Source organism: Rana temporaria, chromosome 4, assembly GCF_905171775.1.
Source record: "Rana temporaria chromosome 4, aRanTem1.1, whole genome shotgun sequence".
NCBI lineage: Eukaryota > Metazoa > Chordata > Amphibia > Anura > Ranidae > Rana > Rana temporaria.
This window is the reverse complement of record NC_053492.1, coordinates 374,703,650-374,725,645: the sequence shown is the minus strand read 5'-3', so window position 1 is coordinate 374,725,645 and position 21,996 is coordinate 374,703,650. Positions and strand designations below refer to the sequence as shown.

Here is a 21,996-nt window from a genome sequence, read left to right as displayed (position 1 = left end):
GGTACCCGTCCCTCCTTCCAGGAGACTGTGTTGTGGCGACGTCCCTCGGAAAGTTCGACCCCCTCCTCCTTCTTCTGCCACTGGGCCAGTTAGAAAACGCAGCCTGAAAGGCTTCACTGCTGGTTTCCCTTACCACGAATGGTGGCGGCAGCTCCCGAGAGCCAATCTGAAAATTGTCTGGGGTGCTGACATCAGGGATCGCTGGACAGGTAAGTGTCCTAATATTAACAGTTAGCAGCTACAGTATTTTTTCCCATATTTTCCAAAACTAAAATTAGGGTAACCTCTCATTGCCCATGCCCTACAGGGTGTTTCCGCCAATGGGTGGGAAGAACCAGTCATTCACTTTACCACTGTGGTTGGCTGTCACAATACAACTAGAAGCTAATTGGCTAACCCCCTTGGCGGTAAACCCGAGCGTGACTCAGGGTGGGTTTCCAATGTTAGGATCGGTATCCCCGAGTCACGCTCGGGTTGGACATGCAGAGTGTGCAGCGGCGCGGCTTACCTTCTCGCTGGATCCACAGGCAAGTTACTTACCTTGTCCCTGGATCCAGCGATGCATCCCCGCTGTGTGAGCGAGCGGGGTCCTCCTCGCTCGATTCGCAGTGTCCCCGTGTGCCGCCGACCTCCGTTCCTTGCGACGTTACGACGCATGGGGGCGGAGAACGGCGCCAAATTCAAAAAGTTAAACAAACACTATACATACAGTATACTGTAATCTTATAGATTACAGTACTGTATGTAGAAAATACACACCCCCCTTGTCCCTAGTGGTCTGCCCACTGTCCTGCATGTACTTTTATATAATAAAAACTATTCTTTCTCCCTGCAAACTGTAGATTGTCCTAAAGTGTCCCTTTATGTCAAAAATGGTTTTAGATCAGCTAGAAAACAGCGATAATAAATTATAATCACTTGCAGAATTGTGCGATAGCGATTTGTGGGGAAATTCATCATAAAAAAATAAAAGTAATGACAGCGACAATTCTGCAACTGAGCAAATTTCAGTGATTTTGAGTTGATTAGATTACATTATTGAATAATTGTTATTATAATTATATTATTATTTGTTATAATTATTTATAATTATTTATTATATTATAATTTATAATTTTGTTTTAAAAAAACAATCATACCCGGGATGCCTACAAGCCTACAGTATAAAACGCCAAATTTCCTTGCAAAATAATTGTACCGCTTTTGGTACGTAATTCCAGACAGAATCATACCGCCAGGAAGGTTAATATGATGATAAACTGCACATTTTATCTATCGATTTATCTATCTATTTGTTTGAATATTATTGTTGTAAAGCGTGGGCAATCTGCGCTTCCTCCCAACTAGTGAGTAGTGCAACAAGTGCTACAAAGTGTTTCAAGTGAGGTCTAATGAGTTAACACAAGAAAACAAGAACTGTGTGCCCTTCCTCACATTAAATGTGCCAATAGGCGTTTCCAACCTGGCGGAAGGAAAATGGTGTGGTTTCAATAAAAATTGATAGGTCCTGCAATACTACAAAAAACTGGAATACACAGCTAAACAAATATGTTAGAAATAGGTATAAAAATGCGCAACCCAAAAAAAATATTATATATACAAATAGAACTAAACAAACAGAGTGTCCTGTGCTAAGAAAGGGTTATATACTGTATATAAATAACCAGAAGATGTAACAATTAAATGCAACACCCAGATAAAAAAATAAAAAAAAAAGTGCTAGTGAAAATAGTACAAAGAAAATAGTCTACTGCAGATGATATGGATTAGATGTAAATTCATCAAACACAGATATCCATAAGATTTTCAGCCGTTGGTGTATATTCAGACAGAGAGGTCGCTTACCAGATTTGATGGACCTCTATTATGGAGGTCATGTAGGCTCATCAGAAACCAGGGTTCACTCAAGGGGATCTTCTATGGCTGCACTCCAGTGTGTGATCGTATCTGTCTTACTTCAAACTTCCAAGGGCTGTGCTGGATCCTGTACCAAGCACTCTCAACTTCCAAGATCAGGTTCCAATGTCAGGTTCCAATGGGATGGCGTGGTAATCAGATATATTTTAGAGGAAAAGCAAAAAAAGCTTCATGGTGCAGTATAGCTTTGGGAAATCCAAAAACCCCTTTATTAAAAAAGTAGGTTCAACCGACATCAATTAAAAGCTTGTTTAAGCAAGCTTAAAAAGTTTAAAAGCAAGATAAAACTTCCAGCTACGGCTTCAGCCGATCAGCTGGGGCATGGTGACGTCAGATGACAGTTGCTCCACCCGACGCTGCGTTTCTCCTCAACAGGCATCAACAGGGATAGGAGGCAATCCTATCCCTGTTGAGGAGAAACGCAGCATCGGGCGTCGGGCGGAGCAACTATCATCTGACGTCACCATGCCCCAGCTGATCGGCTGAAGCCGTAGCTGGAAGTTTTATCTTGCTTTTAAACTGTTCTGCTTAAACAAGCTTTTAATTGATGTCGGTTGAACCTACTTTTTCAATAAAGGGGTTCTTGGAATACCCAAAGCTATACTGCACCATGAAGCTTTGTTTGCTTTTCCTCTAAAATATATCTGATTACCACGCCATCCCATTGGAACCTGACATTGGAACCTGATCTTGGAAGTTGAGAGTGCTTGGTACAGGATCCAGCACAGCCCTTGGAAGTTTGAAGTAAGACAGATACGATCACACACTGGAGTGCAGCCATAGAAGATCCCCTTGAGTGACCCCTGGTTTCTGATGAGCCTACATGACCTCCATAATAGAGGTCCATCAAATCTGGTAAGCGGCCTCTCTGTCTGAATATACACCAACGGCTGAAAATGTTATGAATATCTGTGTTTGATGAATTAACATCTAATCCATATCATCTGCAGTGGACTATTTTCTTTGTATTATTTTCACTAGCGCTTTTTTTCTTTATCTGGGTGTTGCATTTAATTGTTACATCTTCTGGTTATTTATATATATAACCCTTTCTTAACACAGGACACTCTGTTTGTTTAGTTCTATTTGTATATATAATATTTTTTTGGGGTTGCGCATTTTTATACCTATTTCTGAATATTATTGTTACATATGAGAATTTACTTAAAGCATATCCATTGACAAAATGTAAAATCATATATGCATTTAGTAAATGTAATTCATTTTTTTCAAGCCTACTATTACAATGAATGATTTTGAAGTTTGTAAGTTTACTTCTTTGAATCCTGTGGCATGTATTCACTATGCTCTGTGAGGCATTGTTGTGTCATACATTTTGCAGAGCCTGCCTTCTGAACTACAGAGGTGCTGAGAGGAGGAGTTTCAAGAGGCAGTACAGGAATCACTGTTTGTAGGCAGCAAGGTACCATGGGATATATAGTCTTTAGAAATCCAAAGCAAACAGCGGAGAAGATGCTGCAAAGCATGTAGGAAATCCAAGAAGTTATAGAAAGATGACCAGAGGACAGACAGAACTCCCAACATGAAAGGTGATTTTTCAAGTAAGTTTTTATTCGTAAAATATGGTCATGCTGGATAGATCCTAGTAATCAATTATATGATGGTTTACCTAGTGTAGAGGAGTGTGGTAGAGGAGATAGATGGGAGCAAAGAGTAGAAGTAGAGAAGCGAGGAGCAGAAGAGAAGAAATTAGTGTGTGATAGAAAGATAACTTGATGCTGTATAGAGGAAGCTGCCACAGTTTGATTGATATTAGTGGTGATCAACTTGATGTGTAAAATGTATCCAAGTCTCTATAAAGTTTTGTTTATTTTATGCTAAGCTACTTTAGTCCGAGAGGTGCAAGGTTTATTTGTTTTGTGTATTTTCCTATTTTTGATACTTCATGGATTAATTTGACATATTTGTATGTATGTTTAATAATAATAATAATTAAAAAAAAATGTGATTTAAAAAAAAAAAAGCTAATATTGGATTATCAAATACAGCTATCATTTGTATTAGTATTACAATGCTGATATTATAAAATGAAACTGTTTGCTGTGGCCATCTTTTCTTTGAGATTTGTCATTCATTTATAATATTGATTGGTATTTGATATTAAACTATAGGAATTATTTTTCATTTTGGATAGAATGAATTTTTGATAGAATACATTTTTTGCCATCTGTGCCCCTTTGGGAAGATTTACCCTAACTTTCTTTCTCATAGCCAAAACAGAAAGTGAGAGGAAATCCCTACAAATTAAAGGGGTTGTAAAGGAAAACATTTTTTTTTCATAATAAGCATCCATTACCTGCAGACATTCCTCTTTTCACTTCCTCATTGTTCGTTTTTGCTCAGAAGTTGCTCTATTTCTTCTCTGTTCTGTTCACTTCCTTCTTGTCTGATTTTACTGACCACCGTGATGGGAGGCTTTACTGCGGTGGTCAGTAACATGCTCACCCCCTCCTGGGAACTACATCTGTGCGGCAGGACGCTCTCTACGTGTTAGAGACTTCAAGGAGGTGTGAATTACTGGGCGTGCCGCAATTCATACTGGGAAATGTAGTTCTTACATGAACGAACGATGCAAACCAGGAAGTGAATGAGAGAACAGAAACTAGAACGCCAGAGGTGATATAGATGAAGGAATTTAATAGGTATTTACTAGTTTTTTTAACAGAATCATTACACTATTCTGTCTGTCTACCTTGCAAACATTAATTTTAGGCAACATTTTTTTTTTCCTTTAGTGACCCTTTAAGGTAATCCCTTGAAAACCTTCAGACCACCAGAACCGCTATCCCCTTTGGAGGATTTCCCCTCTATTAGGCCCCTTTCACACTAATGTGTTTTTCAAGCGGTTTAGCGCTAAAAATAGCGCTGCTATACTGCTTGAAAAAAATCGTGCCCTGCAGTCTTCAATGTGAAAGCCCGAAGGCTTTCACACTGAAGTGGTGCGCTAGCAGGACCACTCCAAAAGTTCTGCTAGCCGCATCTTTGGAGCGGTATAGGAGTGGGTGTTTACCGCTCCTATACCGCTCCTTCCCATTGAAATCAATAGGAAACCGTGGTAATACCGCCGGCAAGGCGCCTCCACAGAGGCGCATTGCGGGCAGTAGTAACCCTTTTTCGGCCGCTAGCGGGGGTTAAAAATGCACCGCTAGCAGCCGAATATCGCTGTAAATACAACGGTATAGCGGCGCTAAAAATCGCACCGCTATACCGCCACCGCACCTCCGCTGCCCCGTGTGAAAGGGGCCTTACTTTTCTTGGGACAACCCAACATTTGGGATTTTCTTTTACTTTACTTTCAATGATAATAGTAAACAGGACAAATAGAGAGGGTGCATCTCCCTAATGGGGACACAGACATCAGTAAAAACTGACAGGTGTTCTAATCAATCTCCACTCTTCAAAAACAAAGAAAATGTTTTGCCTTTAGTTATACTTTAATGCATTTTAATAGGTACGTGTTTTAACCAGGGCTTTTTTTCAGGGGGAACTTGGGGGAACTCAGTTCCACCACCTCTGGCTCAGACCCCTTGGTGCCTGCTCACCACAATCACTTGTAAACACAGAAGTCTGGTTTCTGTGTTTACAAGTGGCAGCTCTGCACTCTGTGTGTAACCCCCCTGAACTCTACACTCTGTATGTAATGCAATCCTGGTATTTAATGCACCTTTAAGACCCTCCTACTGTTTGTGAAATCTGAACGGGGTCGTGGTTTAGTTCCTGCACCTATTTTCTGAGAAAAAAAGCTCTGGTTTTAACACTCATTATATAGGTATATCATGTATGGATTGCACTTTCTTTATAATGGTTGCTTGTTTCAGCTCCTTGCACTTTCCAGAGACAAACAATAGCAAAAGGAATGCAGAGAGAGGTGGCATGCCAGTCTGCCATTTCTGTTACCAGCAGAAAGTGCCCAGAGCAAAGACAAGCAGGGGAGACACTTTGGAAGCACCTAGCAACATGGGACAAATAATACATGGATGTTATTAGATAGGGGACAGAATAGTGAAACAAATGCTGAAAGGGAGGGGAGTGGCCTGTCCAAACTCATAGCTACATTTAGGAAGCACCTAGCAACAAAGGGAAAAGTACTACATGTACTTTGTGCCAATAGGGGACAGAATTAAAAAATATATTTTAATGATACGTCTCTCAAGCAAATACGTCATTTAACTAGTTAAGCCCCGAGCCTGTTTTTCAGATTCGGTGTTTACGAGACTAAAACATTTTTTTTTCTATAAAATTACTTAAAACCCCCAAACATTATATATTTTTTTTTTTCTAACACCCTAGAGAATAAAATGGCGGTCATTGCAATACTTTTTGTCACACCGTATTTGCACAGCGGTCTTACAAGCGCACTTTTTTTGGAAAAAATTCACTTTTTTAAATAAAAAAATAAGACAACAATAAATTTGGCCCAATTTTTTTACATATTGTGAAAGATAATGTTACGCCGAGTAAAATGATACCCAACATGTCACGCTTAAAAATTGCGCCCGCTCGTGGCATGGCGTCAAACTTTTACCCTTAAAAATCTCTTGTTTTCGTATTTATTTTTATTTATTTTACAATTTCTAACACTGAAATAAAAAAATAAAAAAAATGATCACTTTTTTTCCTATTACAAGGGATGTAAACATCCCTTGTAATAGAAAAAAGCATGGCAGGTCCTCTTAAATATGAGATCTGGGGTCAAAACGACCTCACATCTCATATTTTGGCTTAAATGCAAAAAAAAAAAAAAAAAAAAAATTGAAACTAATTTTTTCAAATGACAAAAAAAAAAATGTTTCTTTAAGACGCTGGGCGGGACTGACGTTTTGACGTCACTTCCGCCCAGCAGAGCTATGGGTACGGGTGAAGGACATTTTTCCCTCACTCGCAACCCCAGTCAGCAGCCGAGCGCACCCGATCTCCTTCGCCGCTACCGACGGCTACGGTAAGCGGCGGAGGGCGCAGGAGAGCGGCGGGAGGGGGGCCCCTCTCCTGCCACCAATAACGGCGATCTCGCGGCGAATCCGCCACGGAGACCGCCGTTATCGTTGACAGGACCGCCCACTGAAGAGATGAATATCTCGGTTGTGGCAGCAGCTCCTGCCGTTACCGAGATATCCATCTTAAAAGTGCCGACGTATAACGACGGTGGGCGGTCGGTAACTAGTTAAAGGGGTTATAAAGGTTTGGTTTTTATCTTCTAAATACGTTCCTTTAAGCTAGTGCATTGTTGGTTCACTTACCCTTTCCTTTGATTTCCCTTCTAAATGTTTTTTTTCTTTGTCTGAATTTCTCACTTCCTGTTTCTCCTCAGTAAGCTTGCTCCCATCATCTGAGCCGTTCTGGCTGGGGGTTAGTCAGCGTGCTCGCCCCCCTCCCTTGGGACTACATCCCTGCGGGGAGATGCTGTGGGGTTGAGCACGCTGACTAACCCCCAGCCAGAATGGCTCGGATGATGGGGGCAAGCTTACTGAGGAGAAACAGGAAGTGAGAAATTCAGACAAAGAAAAAAACATTTAGAAGGGAAATCGAAGGAAAAGGTAAGTGAACCAACAATGCACTAGCTTAAAGGAACCTATTTAGAAAATAAAAAACAAACTTTTACAACCCCTTTAAGGCGTGGGAATGCTTTACCTATTCGGTACTTTTGCTTGCACAACATAAACAATATATTGACAAAAGATTTAGAACTTCATCTTACAGAGGTATCTGAAAGACATTTACCAGACAGACCTAGAAAAATCCTAGATGTGCATGAATGTTATGCTGGTTCTATTTCAAGCCCAAGGAAAGCAATGGAAGCTAATCTGTGTGACTTTACATCAACCCTCATGATCATCTTCAGTAAATTTAGAAAACAATGTACCATTACGAGACACCCTGGGATGCTCTAATGTGCTGTAATTAGGGATGAGTGAACCAACAAAGTATGGTTCGTAGGATGTCAGCGAACCCTGAACATAGCTTCAAACCCTTTTGAAATCTATGAGAGTAGATGTTACAAAATAGCACAATGTAGTCCTTTAACCTCCCTGGCGGTATGATTCTTTCTGAAAAAACATGCTGAAAGCGGTACAATTATTTGCAAGGAAATTTGGTGTTTTATACTGTAGGCCTGTAATTTTTAGGAATAACTCACTTAAATCTGACCAAACAAGAATCTAATAGGCATCCCGGGTATGACATTTTTTTAAAAACAAAATTATAAATTATAATATAATAAATAATTATAAATAATTATAGCAAGTAATAATATAATTATAATAAAAATTATTCAATAATGTAATCAACTCAAAATCACAGAAATTTGCTCAGTTGCAGAATTGTCGCTGTCATTATTATTTTTTTTTTATGACGAAATTTCCCCGCAAATCGCTATCGCACAATTCTGCAAGTGATTATAATTTATTATCGCTGTTTTCTAGCTGATCTAAAACCATTTTTGACATAAAGGGACACTTTTGGTTGCTATGGACAATCTACAGTTTGCAGGCAGAAAGAACAGTTTTTATTATATAAAATGACATGTAGGACACTGGGCAGACCACTAGGGACAAGGGGGGTGTGTTTTTTTTTTACATACAGTACTGTAATCTATAAGATTACAGTATACTGTATGTATAGTGTTTGTTTACTTTTTTGAATTTGGCGCCGATCTCCACTCCCGTGCGTCGTAACGTCGCAGGGAACGGAGATCGGCGGCACAGGAGGACGCTGTGTGAATCGAGCGAGGTCCCGCTCGCTCACACAGCGTGGTGACATCGCTGGATCCAGGAGAAGGTAAGCCAGCGCGCGCTGCAGGCTCTGCATATCTACCCCGAGCGTAACTCGGGGTTACCGATTTTGGTAGAAAAAAATCAACCCCGAGTCACGCTCGGGGATACCGCCAGGAGGGTTAAACGTGATGCAAGTGTGCACCCTCTTACCTTCCTGAACCATGCCAGGCCACATGCCCTCAAAACAGGTAGACTCCTACCTTGCAAGAATTACTTCCACCACTAAATGACAGATCCTTAGTCAGCTGGGGTTTGTTAACAAATTAGCCAAATCTGGTCAATGACATCAACCAGCATCCATGGGTGGTTTGTTTACAAACAGCAGCTAGCCAAGGATCTGTCAGGAGAAGCAGCATAGAAGCATCCTCGTAAAGGAAGTCATTGTGGTGGTTGGACAACATCATCAGGTAGCAGGTTATTGTGGCAACACGTCATCATGATTCACATCACTGGAAAATGTGATAGATTCTGGATGTACATGTGGTGTCCCAGTACAGGTATTTGCTGCAGGCCCTGTCAGATTGAGGCCCTCGGCTTGTGGGGTCTCCCCTGCAGGGACTCAGCTAGTTATGATGTGATTTATACTGTTATGGTTGATAATACGTTTATTAGGTGTGTATAGCTTCAAGGGGTTTAGTCAGCCATCTTATGTTCAGAGTGTATTACCATCTCATGTTCAGTCAGAGTGTATTAGAGTCGGGAGGACTAAATGCTAGACAAGACCTTATTGTGTTGTGTTATACTACAGGTCAGTCTCTATGATCCACAGCTCTCAACCAATAGGCTTCAGTCTGATCAGGCCCTTATAAGGGATTGTACTTCCTGTTTAAGCCAGTCTAGACTACACACAGTTCCTGGCAGAGCAGAGCACAACACAGTCAGAAGAGAAGCAGTGCAGGCCAGAAGTCTCCAGTTCAGGAGAAAATACAACAAAGAGTGGAGTATCCCTAAACATTACAGAACCAGTACTTCAGCTCATTTATCGGATCAATCCGTTATTCCGGCGAAAAGCCTCAAGTCTACAGACACTTCAGTAAGTGTATCTATTTTTCAGCCTAGTTAAGCATAGGCCCTGAATTACAAATCCGGCTTTTGCAGCCGAGTATATATATGATCAGCCAAGCTCAAGCATTATTAGCTGTGTGGTCCTCTAGAGACTGTCTGCAGAACCCTTGTGACACTCTGTTTAAACGCTGTGAAGATTTTGACACCTGCCTTCATGCCAGTAAAGCCTTCGTTGTTTTAACCCCTGTTGTGGACTGTGTTATTACCATCCTAACTAGCGGGGATACGGAGGCCCCCGGAGCTGTAGTTTCCCGGGGTATTCCAAGACTACAGTGGCGTCACGTGACAGAGAGGGTTAATACCATCTGGCCCTCACTAAGGGTTAATACCACCTGACCCTGGGCTCCTAGCCCCAAGAACCAAGTAGCTAACCATCAAGCGCATGTGTGTGGCCGTGGGGCTCACCCTCCCCGGTCACCACATACATCCCCTACTTTATCCTAAATTAAAAAAAAAAAAATTTGGCTTCAAAGTGTATCCTATATACAACCTTTTTTAAATGTTGGATTACATGTAAAAAGGTTAGAACCCTTGTCAGGTTTTACTGCTATACTGTGCTCCATTCTGTTCTGGGGACAATGTTTTACCTGATAGGATTTAATGGAAATTTGCAACAGAGACACAGATGACAATAAAATGTGAACTTAAAGGGTTTTTAAAGTACAAGGTACAATTTTTTTTTTCCTAAATAGCTTCATTTACCTTAGTGCAGTCCCCCTTCACTTACTTCACCCTTCCATTTTGCTTTTAAATGTCTTTATTTCTTCTGAGAAATCCTCACTTCCTGTTCTTCTGTATATAACTCCACACAGTAATGCAACGCTTTCTCCCTGGTGTGGAGCATCATGCTCGCCCCCTCCCTTGGACTACAGGAGTGTCAGGACGCTCCCTACGTTGCAGATAGAGAAAGGAGCTGTGTGTTAGTGGGCGTCCTGACTCTCCTGTAGTCCAAGGGAGGGGGCAAGCACGACACTCCACACCAGGGAAAAAGCCTCACATTACTGTATGGAGTTACAGACAGAACAGGAAGTGAGGATTTCTCAGAAGAAATAAGGACATTTAAAAGCAAAATCGAAGGATGAGGTAAGTGAAGGAGGACTGCAAGGTAAAGTAAGCTATTTATGAAAAAAAATTGAACCTTCACAACCCCTTTAAGTTCTAAAATGTCCCTTTTTAACTTTATAAAAACATGTTTACTTCTATCTGTGTTGCTATTGAAAATATTTCTCCTCACTTCCTGTCCTAGGGACAACATTGTTATCAAACTAGTGACAGTTAGGAATGTCTCTAATGGAGCCCCTGCCTTTATGCGGAGTCCCCCCTCTGTCGCCTGTTCTGTTCAATATCTATCTCCGCCCTCTTTTTAAAATCATCAGTAACCAGAAGTTACTTTACCACTCTTATGCAGATGACACACAACTATATTTTCACATCTGCAACAAAAAGGATCATTATCTCGGACTTGAGAAACGCCTTTCTTTGATAGAAAATTGAATGACTAAGAGTTATCTTAAACTCAATGGCTCAAAAACAGAACTTCTCCTGTTTCATGCCAATTGAAAGAATTATCCCGCAACAACATGGACGCCCCCGCCCATTCTGGGTCAAACCATCACCCCTAGCGAGGGACGTATTGGCAGAGGCCCCTGGAACGCACCATGACACGCAGCGCTGGCGCACTGACGTCAGACGTTTGCGGTCAGACAAGCGGATGCCTCCTATTGGCTGGCATATATCCACGTCTCCTCCCCCGTAGAGGGGGAGGTGAGGAAAGTGACGCTGTCTTGTGTACAGCATAGACACACCAGCGGTTACTCCGCCTCCCGACATCTGGTCTTTGGAACGCAATAGAGGACATTGATCAGTCCTCCGACACGCACGCTGATTCGGCATGGCGGACCAAATGGGGGCACTCACGGACCTGGATCACAGGTATATAATGCAGGTGAGTAACGTGGGACAATCAGATACCCCAGTTGAAGTCTGTTTGAGACAAGACCGGTTGGGTGATTGATCCATCGCATCTCCACTGCATTTTACTCATTGGAATACTCCTTATACCCATCAAGGGTGGGAGTTTTTGCTGCTGTTTATGTTTTTTCAGTTTGCGGATTTTTTTCCTATGTGTGGATTTGATAGTTTTTTTTATGTTTTTATTTGCATTCCTGTCACCTGTGTGGACCTTTGGAATTTTTTACTATTAAATAATAGTTTTACACTATGAGGAGCACCTCCATTTTTTATTCCTTCTCTTATGATTTGGGGTGTTTGAGCAACTGCCATCAGGCTGATTCCTGATCCAATCAAGTTTCTGGACAATCAAATTTTCTGGGATTACTCTTGGCTTGGACCACTACTGCGAGGATTTCCGGACTGGACAGTCGGTCCATTTAAGCCCTGACGACCCTCCCACCGTATGGTGAGTTAGAGGGTCCACCTGTTGCGGTAAGAGTACCCACTCATATATTCTTATGTCCAGCATTGAAGATTGTCTTTGAGGATATTGGCTTCACTCAATCACCTGAAGAGATCATATGTGTTCTCACTTAGTTCTATTATTTTCACAAGGACAATTATCTGCACAATTGAGTGTATGTCACTGTGTGTGAGGCTTAGTCTATTGCCTACTATCTACTTAGGTGGATTGCCTCTATATTGCACTTTTTATTAAGTTTATGTTTAGGACTTGGAGACATCCCTGTTTTCCTAAGCATTGGACATTGCATTGTTTTGGTACATAAATGTTACGCAGTTTATTCATTTATATTATATTTGCACTTTTTATGTTCTTCACTGATATAGCGACGCAGTGCATGCGTCCTTGATATTTGTGGTGACAGCATAGAAATTGGATTGTCTGGTTAACCTCACAGGGTTATACACTTTTTGTTAGAACAGTGGATGGTGGGGTGAAGACCTACCATTTATTTGTTTAATTTTTTTCACTATTACATAGATTTCCCCCTCAGGGTTTTCTTTTTGCGCCACATTTTTTCACATCACCCCTAGCACCAAAGTCAAAAGTCTCGGAGTCATCTTCGACACCTACATAACAATGGATGCACAAATAGGGTCAGTAGTCAGCGGATCGCACTATCTGCTGCGCCTACTAAGCAAACTCACTCCCTTCATTTCAAAAGAAGACATAGCAGTCGAGGTGGGAACAATTGTCAACTCCAGACTTGACTATGCAAATGCCCTCTATCTCGGACTCCCAAAGTACCAAATCACTTGTCTGCAAGTCGTTCAAAATACGGCCGCGCGACTTGTGACTGGAAAAAAAACATGGGAATCAATCTCACCTTCACTGAGATCCCTTCATTGGTTGCCAGTAAAAGACAGAATCACTTTCAAGGCACTCTGTCTAATACATAAGTGTATTCTGGGAAATGCCCCCCAATATCTATGCGAAAAACTAAAAGCTCACAACACCAATCGCGTTCTGCGATCCACCAACCAAAATCTACTCCAGATACCCAAAAGCAGATACAAGTCCAAAGGAGAACGAAGATTTGCGGTCCAAGGACCCAGACTATGGAACGCTCTACCAACCAGCATCCGGTTGGAGGAAAACCACTTGGCCTTCAGGAGAAAGATTAAAACGCATCTCTTCTGAGGGCCCAGGGATGGGATACCAAGCGCCCAGAGGCGATTCAGTTTGCATGTGTTGCGCTATATAAGTTTCTCACTCACTCAAACCTAAAAGGAGTTCTAAGCCTTCTCCTACTCTATCAAAAACGAAAAAGGTTTTGAGTATAGATACATTTTAAAAATACATTAAATATGAAGATAGTTATACTGCCGTTACAAATTTCTGAATGTTGATATATAAAATAGTAGAATACATACTAATACTGATTTACTAAAGAAGTTGAAAATCTTCACATAATAAACTGTATACATACATTTTTGATACAATTATCAATTTGTGTGAAATGCAAATTCTTGGATTCTTATTTAATCTGCAAATGATTGGATAACTGAAATTAAAAAATTCACACTTTATTGTGTGAAGATTCTCAACTTCTTTAGTAGGTCGGCGCAAAGTTTTCTGACAAATGTCTTTTGAGTAAAAAACATATTTGTTTTCTACTACTAGATTTTAACCAATGCAATCACATAATGAAACAGATTAATATCTACTGCCTTTATCATGATTACATTTGTTAGAAGGCACCATGAAAGCATTATATTTATCTATTTTCTGAATCTGCAATGACGTTTGAAATCAGTAAACATATTTAGACCTTATCAAAGTCAATTATGAACACAGAAAATGTTCACAGAGGAATACAGAACATTTAATGCAGACATTTTGTTACTACCTTTCTGGCATAGAGATGCTTAATGTACTTTAAAATTAAATAAAAATATTAAATCTTTTTAAAGATAGGTCCAAGTTCCATTCTCATGAACCAAAATTACCCCAACCACCATAATGATTCTTGGCTTTTTTTTCTTTCAGTCCTTAATAAACTCTACCTACCATCCTTAGACCAGCCCTAGACGGTTAAAATTTTGTCCGGTTCAGCAGGAAATGGCCAAGATGTGAACCATGTATGGGCAGGCTAAATGTACCCAAGTTGATTGATTAATCTACTTGGGTACAACCAGCCTGCCAGATTTTAAGTACGATTATCACTAGCCCCTGGTATAGTCACTGTCTACCAGCAGGGATTGCTTCCCCCGCCCCCCACTGGGAAAATACAATAGCAGGCCATACACGGAGCAAATTTCTTTCCTGCAAACACAGGTTGCAGGAAAGAAATTCGCTCAATTCCCCCATCAACACAGATAGTTTTGACAGAGGAATCAAACACAGTTTTACAGTTCGAAAATAAGGCTCAAATGTGGTTCCTTCATAAACTTATCTAATGTACCTACATCACAAGCGCTGGTAAATGCAAGCTATGATAGCAACCTTCAAATGGACATCCATTTGAAACTTTAACCTCTTCCCATCCGCCTGTCGTCTTTTCACGGCCACAAGGTGGCTCTCAAATGCCGGGAGGCCGTCAATATACGGCCTTCCGCTGCTGGGGCTGCGTCACTCAGGTGCCGGTGCGCGTGCCTGGCGGCCGCAATGTCATGTGAACACAGAGGTCCACGTCCTGTCAGGGAGAGGAGACCGATGGTGTGTCCCTTGTATATAGGGACAACCATCGGTCACCTCCCCCAGTCAGTCCCCTCCCCCCACAGTAAGAATCACTCCCAGGGTACACATTTAACCCCTTCCTCGCCCCCTAGTGTTAACCCCTTCCCAGTCAGTCACATTTATACAGTAATCAGTGCATATTTATAGCACTGTTCACTGTATAAACGTGAATGGTCCCAAAAATGTGTCAAAAGTGTCCGATGTGTCCGCCGTAATATTGCAGTCCTGACAAAAATCGCAGATCGCCGCCATTACTAGTAAAAAAAAAAAAAAAAAAATAAAAAAAAAATTCAATCCCCTATTTTGTAGGTGCTATAACGTTTGCTCAAGCCAATCACTATACGCTTATTGCGATTTTTTTTTTGTACCACAAATATGTAGAAGAATAGGTATTGACCTAAACTGAGAAAAAAATAGTTTTTTTAAAAAAAATTGGATATTTATTATAGCAAAAAGTTAAAAATAGTGGGCCAAATCCTCAAAAATCCTGCCTAACTTAACTTTTCCCATTTAAGTTACACTGACTTAAAATTTCTACCTAAGTGCCCGATCCACAAAGCACTTACCTAGAAATTTCAGGCCGTGTAACTTAAATGTCTCCGGCGCAAGGCGGTCCTCTTCTGCAGGGGGCGATGACAATTTAAATGAGGCGCGCTCCTGCGCCGGCCGTACTGCGCATGCTCGTGACGTCATTTTCCTGACGGGCAGCGCGCGAAATTACGTTACGTCGGGCTTTGTGGATTGCGACGGGACAATAAAGTTGCGTCGGGTAAAAAAAAAGTTACGCGCCGGGAAAAAAAATTCAAAATTAAAAAAAAATTGCGGCGATCGAAAAAAAGGTCTGTTTTTACAAGGTGTTACTAGTTTACACTTTGTAAAAGCAGAACTAATTTTACGTATGCAAACGTAAACTTACGCAGAAAACACAAAGCTGAAAAGCTTTGTGGATCTCCGTAAGTCCTCATTTGCATACGCAAAGCGGCATTTCGACACGAAATGCCCCCAGCGGCGGATGCGGTACTGCATCCTAAGATCCGACAGTGTAAGTCTCTTACAGATGTCGGATCTTCTGCCTATCTTTGGAAAACTGCTTCTGAGGATCAGTTCCAAAGATAGGCACAGGGATACGCAGGCTGAACAGCAGTTCCGCCTGCGTATCCCTTTTGAGGATTTGGCCCAGTGTATTTTTTCAAAATTTACGCTCTATTTTTGTTTTTAGCGCAAAAAATAAAAACCGCAGAGATGATCAAATACCACCAAAAGAAAGCTCTATTTGTGGGGAAAAAAAGGATGTCAATTTTGTTTGGGAGCCACGGCGCACGACCGCGCATTTGTCATTCAAAGCGTGACAGTGCTGAAAGCTGAAATTTCCCCTTGGCAGGAAGGGGGTATATGTGCCCAGTAAGCAAGTGGTTAAACAACTGTTGAACTGCACCAGAAAAAACATAGGGCCAGATTCACAAAAGGGATACGACGGCGTTTCTCCTGATACGCCGTCGTATCCCTGTTTCTATCTATGCGACTGATTCATAGAATCAGTTACACATAGATATCCCTAAGATCCGACAGGTGTAATAGTTTTACACTGTCGGATCTTAGGATGCAGTACCGTGGCCGCGGCTGGGGGGAGTTCGCATCGTAAACCAGCGTCGGGTATGCAAATTAGGAGTTACGGCGATCCACAAAGCTTTTTCCCGTCGTTACGTCGTCGCGAGTGTTAGATTTCCGTCGCAAAGATAGTGCACCTTTAACATGGTGTAAAAGTACTCCACCATGTTAAAGTATGCCTGTCTTTCCCGCGTCGCTTTTGAATTTTTTTAAAATCTTTTATTTTTCCCGGCGTGATTCACAAAACGTCGGCGCGTCGTAATTTCGCACAAAGCACGTCGGGAAATTTGCGACGGGAGCATGCACAGTACGTCCAATTTAAATGGCACCCGCCCCATTTGAATTGGACCGCCTTGCGCCGGACCTGTTTACGATACACCGCCGCAAATTTCCAGGTAAGTGCTTTGAGGATCGGGCACTAAATCGGAAAAATTGCGGCGGTGTAACGTAAACCGGTTACGTAAAATTGCGCCCGCTGTACGTGAATCTGGCCCATATTACCTATAATTAAACAAGATTCTTTGATATTCCTAGAATAAGCTCCAATTAATTATATGAAATATTTTTAAAACATTCTTTAGCATGCCAAGTGTAGATCAAAGACATGAATTGATAGACAAATCTGAAATTATAAACCAACCTTTTCCATAAAAGAACCTTCTATAATAGTATGCTCCGAGGTCAATGTACTCTATAATGTATCGCTTCACTTTTTCTCGGTGAATAGGTTGGTTCTCCCTTGGCACTTCAAGAACAGAGACACCAGCATTAGTACAGTGAGAACTGAGCGATGATTCAAACGAACACATTTCACCAGTAGTCAAGGCCAGAGAATTTGCCTTTGAAAGGGCAATCTGTCTGTCATTCTCCCCACCGATCTCATTTCTGAAGTATGGACAATTCAATATAATGTCATTGTTTTTTCCGTCACCTTCATCAGTTTCAGTGGTTTTAGGGTCAGTATCCTCCTTGCTGTCTACAGCAGAGTCACAACTCCCAGATTGGCTTCCAACCATTGATGACTGTGATGCTGCTGAAGCTCCCGTGGTTATATTTTTCCTTTTTGCAATGTTAGCCTGAGTTTCCATAGCTTCATTGACGTCAAACAAAATGCTTTGTACATCATAGTGGGCAAAACTTTTTTCACATGTCCATGGGTGTAGGCTCTTTTCAAAGCAACCATCGTCGACATCAAAGGAGCACTTTAAAACATCAGGCTCGCTTGTTACACTTCTCTGCTTCTGAAACAGAGCAGGCTCAAAAGACTGTGTTCTCAAATATTTTTTAAATAACCTGTCTCTTTTTTTCCCAGCCAACAAGGAGCTGTCCAAATAATCCAATTCAGAAATGCTAACAAAGGGACCCCTAGAAAGTTGTCGAGGGGTGCGTATACTTGGAGAAACAGTAGGATCGTAATGGAAAACCTCCGAAAATGTAAATTGCGTCAGATTTGCTTGCTCCATATTTTCCATCCTATAACCTTTAATCATTGCAAACAAGCTGTCTCCATACAAACCCTGCCTCTCTATTGATGATGTACTCCCATATTCTCGATGTAAAGATGCACCAGTGTTTGGATTTACAGCATTTTGGTCAAGAATATCATCTGTATCAGTATCGCTGATGGTAACATCACTGTTACTTCTCTGCCTTATAGGATGTAGCACACCCCTTTGAGGTGAATGGCAAAAGAAATCCCCATTTGAATATTTCATTTGCAATAATTCGGGATCAAAGAGTTTCTCCTCCATATCAGTCTGGTCATTTTTTCCATCTGAACTTAAAGAAATACTCTCATAACTTAATCGAGTTCGGTGTTTCAAAGACATTTTGTTGCATCTTTCTTCTACGGAATCTTTTTTTGGCAGCCATTCAGAAACTTTTGCTCTTACTCCCATTTTGGGCATTGCTGGTGTTCCATTGTTCGGTCCATTAGTATCAACTTTCCCCAAGGCATTTGCCGTTGAGGAAGGACCCATAGTGCTATTTACAGTCTTAAATGTTCTTGTAAAAAAGTCATCTGACTGCATGATGTTAAAGGAATCCTGTAATCTTCGCTGTATTTGCTACTCTTGTCCAACAAGAAATTACTTATGTTTTATTTACATGGTTATTTATTTTCTGACACCCATGTTATTTGTAGAATTTTGGCATGTGAGGATTTTCTGAAATATCTTGAGACATTGCCGAGGAAGCATCTTTTTGTTGGATACAGCATACAACCTGTTTCAAGAATACAAGAGTAATTAGTTATTTGAAAAGGAAGTATTAAATTCTAATTAAAATATATATATATATATTTTTTTATATTTAATATTTTTATTTTGTAAAAGGGAAAGGCATACAGAACAGAATACATATTCCATACAAAAAAGAAAAAAAAAAACACAATATCACCACGTCCAAATATTACAGATGCAAAAATATAACATATACCTTATTCAATCCATCAACGTAGTTTGAACGGGTATTTAAGCTATACTTTATGTATCCCTCTCTCCCTTTTGCTACTCTTGTCCAACAAGAAATTACTTATGTTTTATTTACATGGTTATTTATTTTCTGACACCCATGTTATTTGTAGAATTTTGGCATGTGAGGATTTTCTGAAATATCTTGAGACATTGCCGAGGAAGCATCTTTTTGTTGGATACAGCATACAACCTGTTTCAAGAATACAAGAGTAAAAGGGAAAGGCATACAGAACAGAATACATATTCCATACAAAAAAGAAAAAAAAAAACACAATATCACCACGTCCAAATATTACAGATGCAAAAATATAACATATACCTTATTCAATCCATCAACGTAGTTTGAACGGGTATTTAAGCTATACTTTATGTATCCCTCTCTCCCTTTTACTATATCTTCTTCAACCTAAAACCTACCCCCCCCTCCGGAAAAAAAAAATTCTAATTAAAATATTAATGTCAAAACATTTTTTCAGATCTGGATTGAGTGGTGAAAGAATAAAACCTCTCACATTTTGTGATACTGTGTGCTCTTGCTGCTCTCCATTTTCTATCCAAGTGGCACCAGTCACCCTCAAGAGATGGGGAATTCTCCCAGAGGGTAAAAAAAACAAAACAATTAAAGTACCATATTTATCGGCGTATACCGTGCACTATTTTGCCCTGAAAATCAGGGCAAAATCGTGGGTGCGCGATATACGCCGATACCCGCTTTCCCGCCACGAGTTTGAATACTGCGCCGGCATATACCGAGCGCAGTACACTCGTGAATCTTCGGGCAGTCTCGGCGCCTCTCGCACTGACGTCCTGTACGTACAGGACGTCAGCGCGACAGTTGCCGAGCCTGCCCGAAGATTCACGAGTGTACTGCGCTCGGTATATGCCGGCGCAGTATTCAAACTCGTGGCGGGAAGGACGCGAGGACGCCGCAGAAGGACGCCGGACCCGCCGAAGAGGACACCGGACCCGCCGAAGAGGACACCGGACCCGCCGCAGAAGGACGCCGGACCCGCCGAGGCCGCCAATGGACGCCGCGCAAGACACCAAAACTGTAAGTACAAAAAAACTTAAAAAACTTTTTTCCACGGGATTGGGGGCCACTTTAGGGGTGCGCGGTATACGCGGGAGCGCGTTATACCGCGATAAATACGGTACAACACTACTGTACATCTAAGGGCTCTTTCACACGGGGCGGATCAGTGATGATCCACCCCGTGAACCTCCACTTGCTCAGCGGGGATCCGCTGAGACGGCGGTTCCCACACATTGTGCAGGGACCGCCCTGTCTTTTCTCCGCTCTCCTCTATGGGGGGGGGGAATCAGATGAACACGGACCGTCTGTCCGTGTTCACCCAATCCCATCCACAGACAGATGGAAAAAATTAGGGTTTTCCTCTGTCTGCAGAATCGGAGGAATGCGGAACCGGGTGAGATCGGGTGTCAGCGGATGTTCATCCGCTGACACCCGCAATCTCATAGGGACCAATGTATGTCCCTCTTTCATCCGTACACGGATGAATGAAAAAGCGGACATACGGTCCGCACGTGTAAAAGAGCCCTTAAGCCTCAAACACACGGCTAGCTTTTTTTTTTGTTGTTAAACCCAGCAGGCTGAACGAAAATAAAACTGACAGCTCAGGAAGAGCCGCTGTTCTAACAATCGGATGTTAGAACAGCGATCTCCACTGCTATTTTATTTTGTTCTGACAGGGGTGACAGCCCCCCACCAAAAAAAACAGCTGCCGTACACATGGGCCGAATTTCGGCTGGTTTTTATTGAACTGGTTGATGCCACCCAACATTTGGCCCGTGTGTACAGGGCTTTAGGTTCACCGCTTAAAACAAATGTTTTTATTGTTGTCCGGGTCCCTGTGGGAGATAATTTTCCTTACTTCCTGTTAAAATGGCATCAGTCACCAAGACAAGAAGTAAGGGGAAATTTTGCCAATGTGAATACAGAAAGCAATAAAAATCTGGCAGACGTTCTGACAACTAAGTGATTTATTCAAAACATATATTAAAAAAGTGGAAATTGATGTCCTAGCACAGTGTTTCTCAACTCCAGTCCTCGGGGCGCACCAACAGGTCATGTTTTCTGGATTTCCCTCAGATCAAACTGCTGTGGTAATTACTAAGGCAGTGAAACTGATAAAATCACCTGTGCACAATAATGGAAAGCCTGAAAACATGACCTGTTGGTGCGCCCCGAGGACTGGAGTTGAGAAACACTGTCCTAGCACACCAAAACTACGTCCCTCCAGCTATTGCGGAACTACACGTCCCATGAGACATTGTAAAACTCTGACATTCGCAGACATGACTAGGCATGATGGGAATTGTAGTTCCTGAACAACTGGAGGGCCATAGTTTGGAGACACCTGTCCTAGCAGGTTAATAAATAAATATATATTTCAAATAAATCAGTGTAGCACAGCAATTGAGAATATAATTGATAAACTCCCTGGTTATCTCTCGCCTCGACTACTGCAACTCCCTCCTCATTGGATTACCTTTACATAGACTATCCCCCCCTTCAGTCCATTATGAATGCTGCTGCAAGACTCATCCACTTTACCAACCATTCAGTGTCCTCCACCCCTCTCTGCCAATCCCTCCACTGGCTTCCACTCACCCAACAAATAAAATTCAAAGTACTAATAATAATTTACAAAGCCATCCACAACTCAGCCCCCAGCTACATTACTAACCTAGTCCCAAAACTCAAACCAAGCCGCTCTCTTTGGTCCTCCCAAGACCTCCTGCTCTCTAGCTCCCTTGTCACCTCCTCCCATGCTCGCCTCCAGGATTTCTCCAGAGCTCCTCCCATCCTTTGTAACTCCCTACCCCAATCTGTCGGACTGTGCCCTAATCTATCCATCTTTAGACAATCCCTGAAAACTCTTCCCTTTAAAGAAGCCTATCCTGCTTCTAACTAACGCTGTTTTACTTCCTCCATCAGCTCATCCCTCACAGCTATTACCTTTTA

General features: G+C 41.6%; 1 protein-coding gene across 3 annotated transcripts in view; it reads right to left on the bottom strand.

The window, feature by feature from the left end:
* The window catches only part of SIPA1L2 (signal induced proliferation associated 1 like 2), a 255,388-nt gene extending 236,633 nt beyond the window's left edge, over window positions 1–18,755 (bottom strand). For all 3 annotated transcript variants that reach the window (XM_040350983.1, XM_040350984.1, XM_040350985.1), the window contains exon 1: window positions 17,177–18,755. In XM_040350983.1, coding sequence (XP_040206917.1) covers window positions 17,177–18,566 — 1,390 coding nt within the window. In that variant the 5' untranslated portion in view covers window positions 18,567–18,755. The remainder of the gene's footprint in view (window positions 1–17,176) is intronic.
* Between the last annotated feature and the right edge of the window lie 3,241 nt (window positions 18,756–21,996).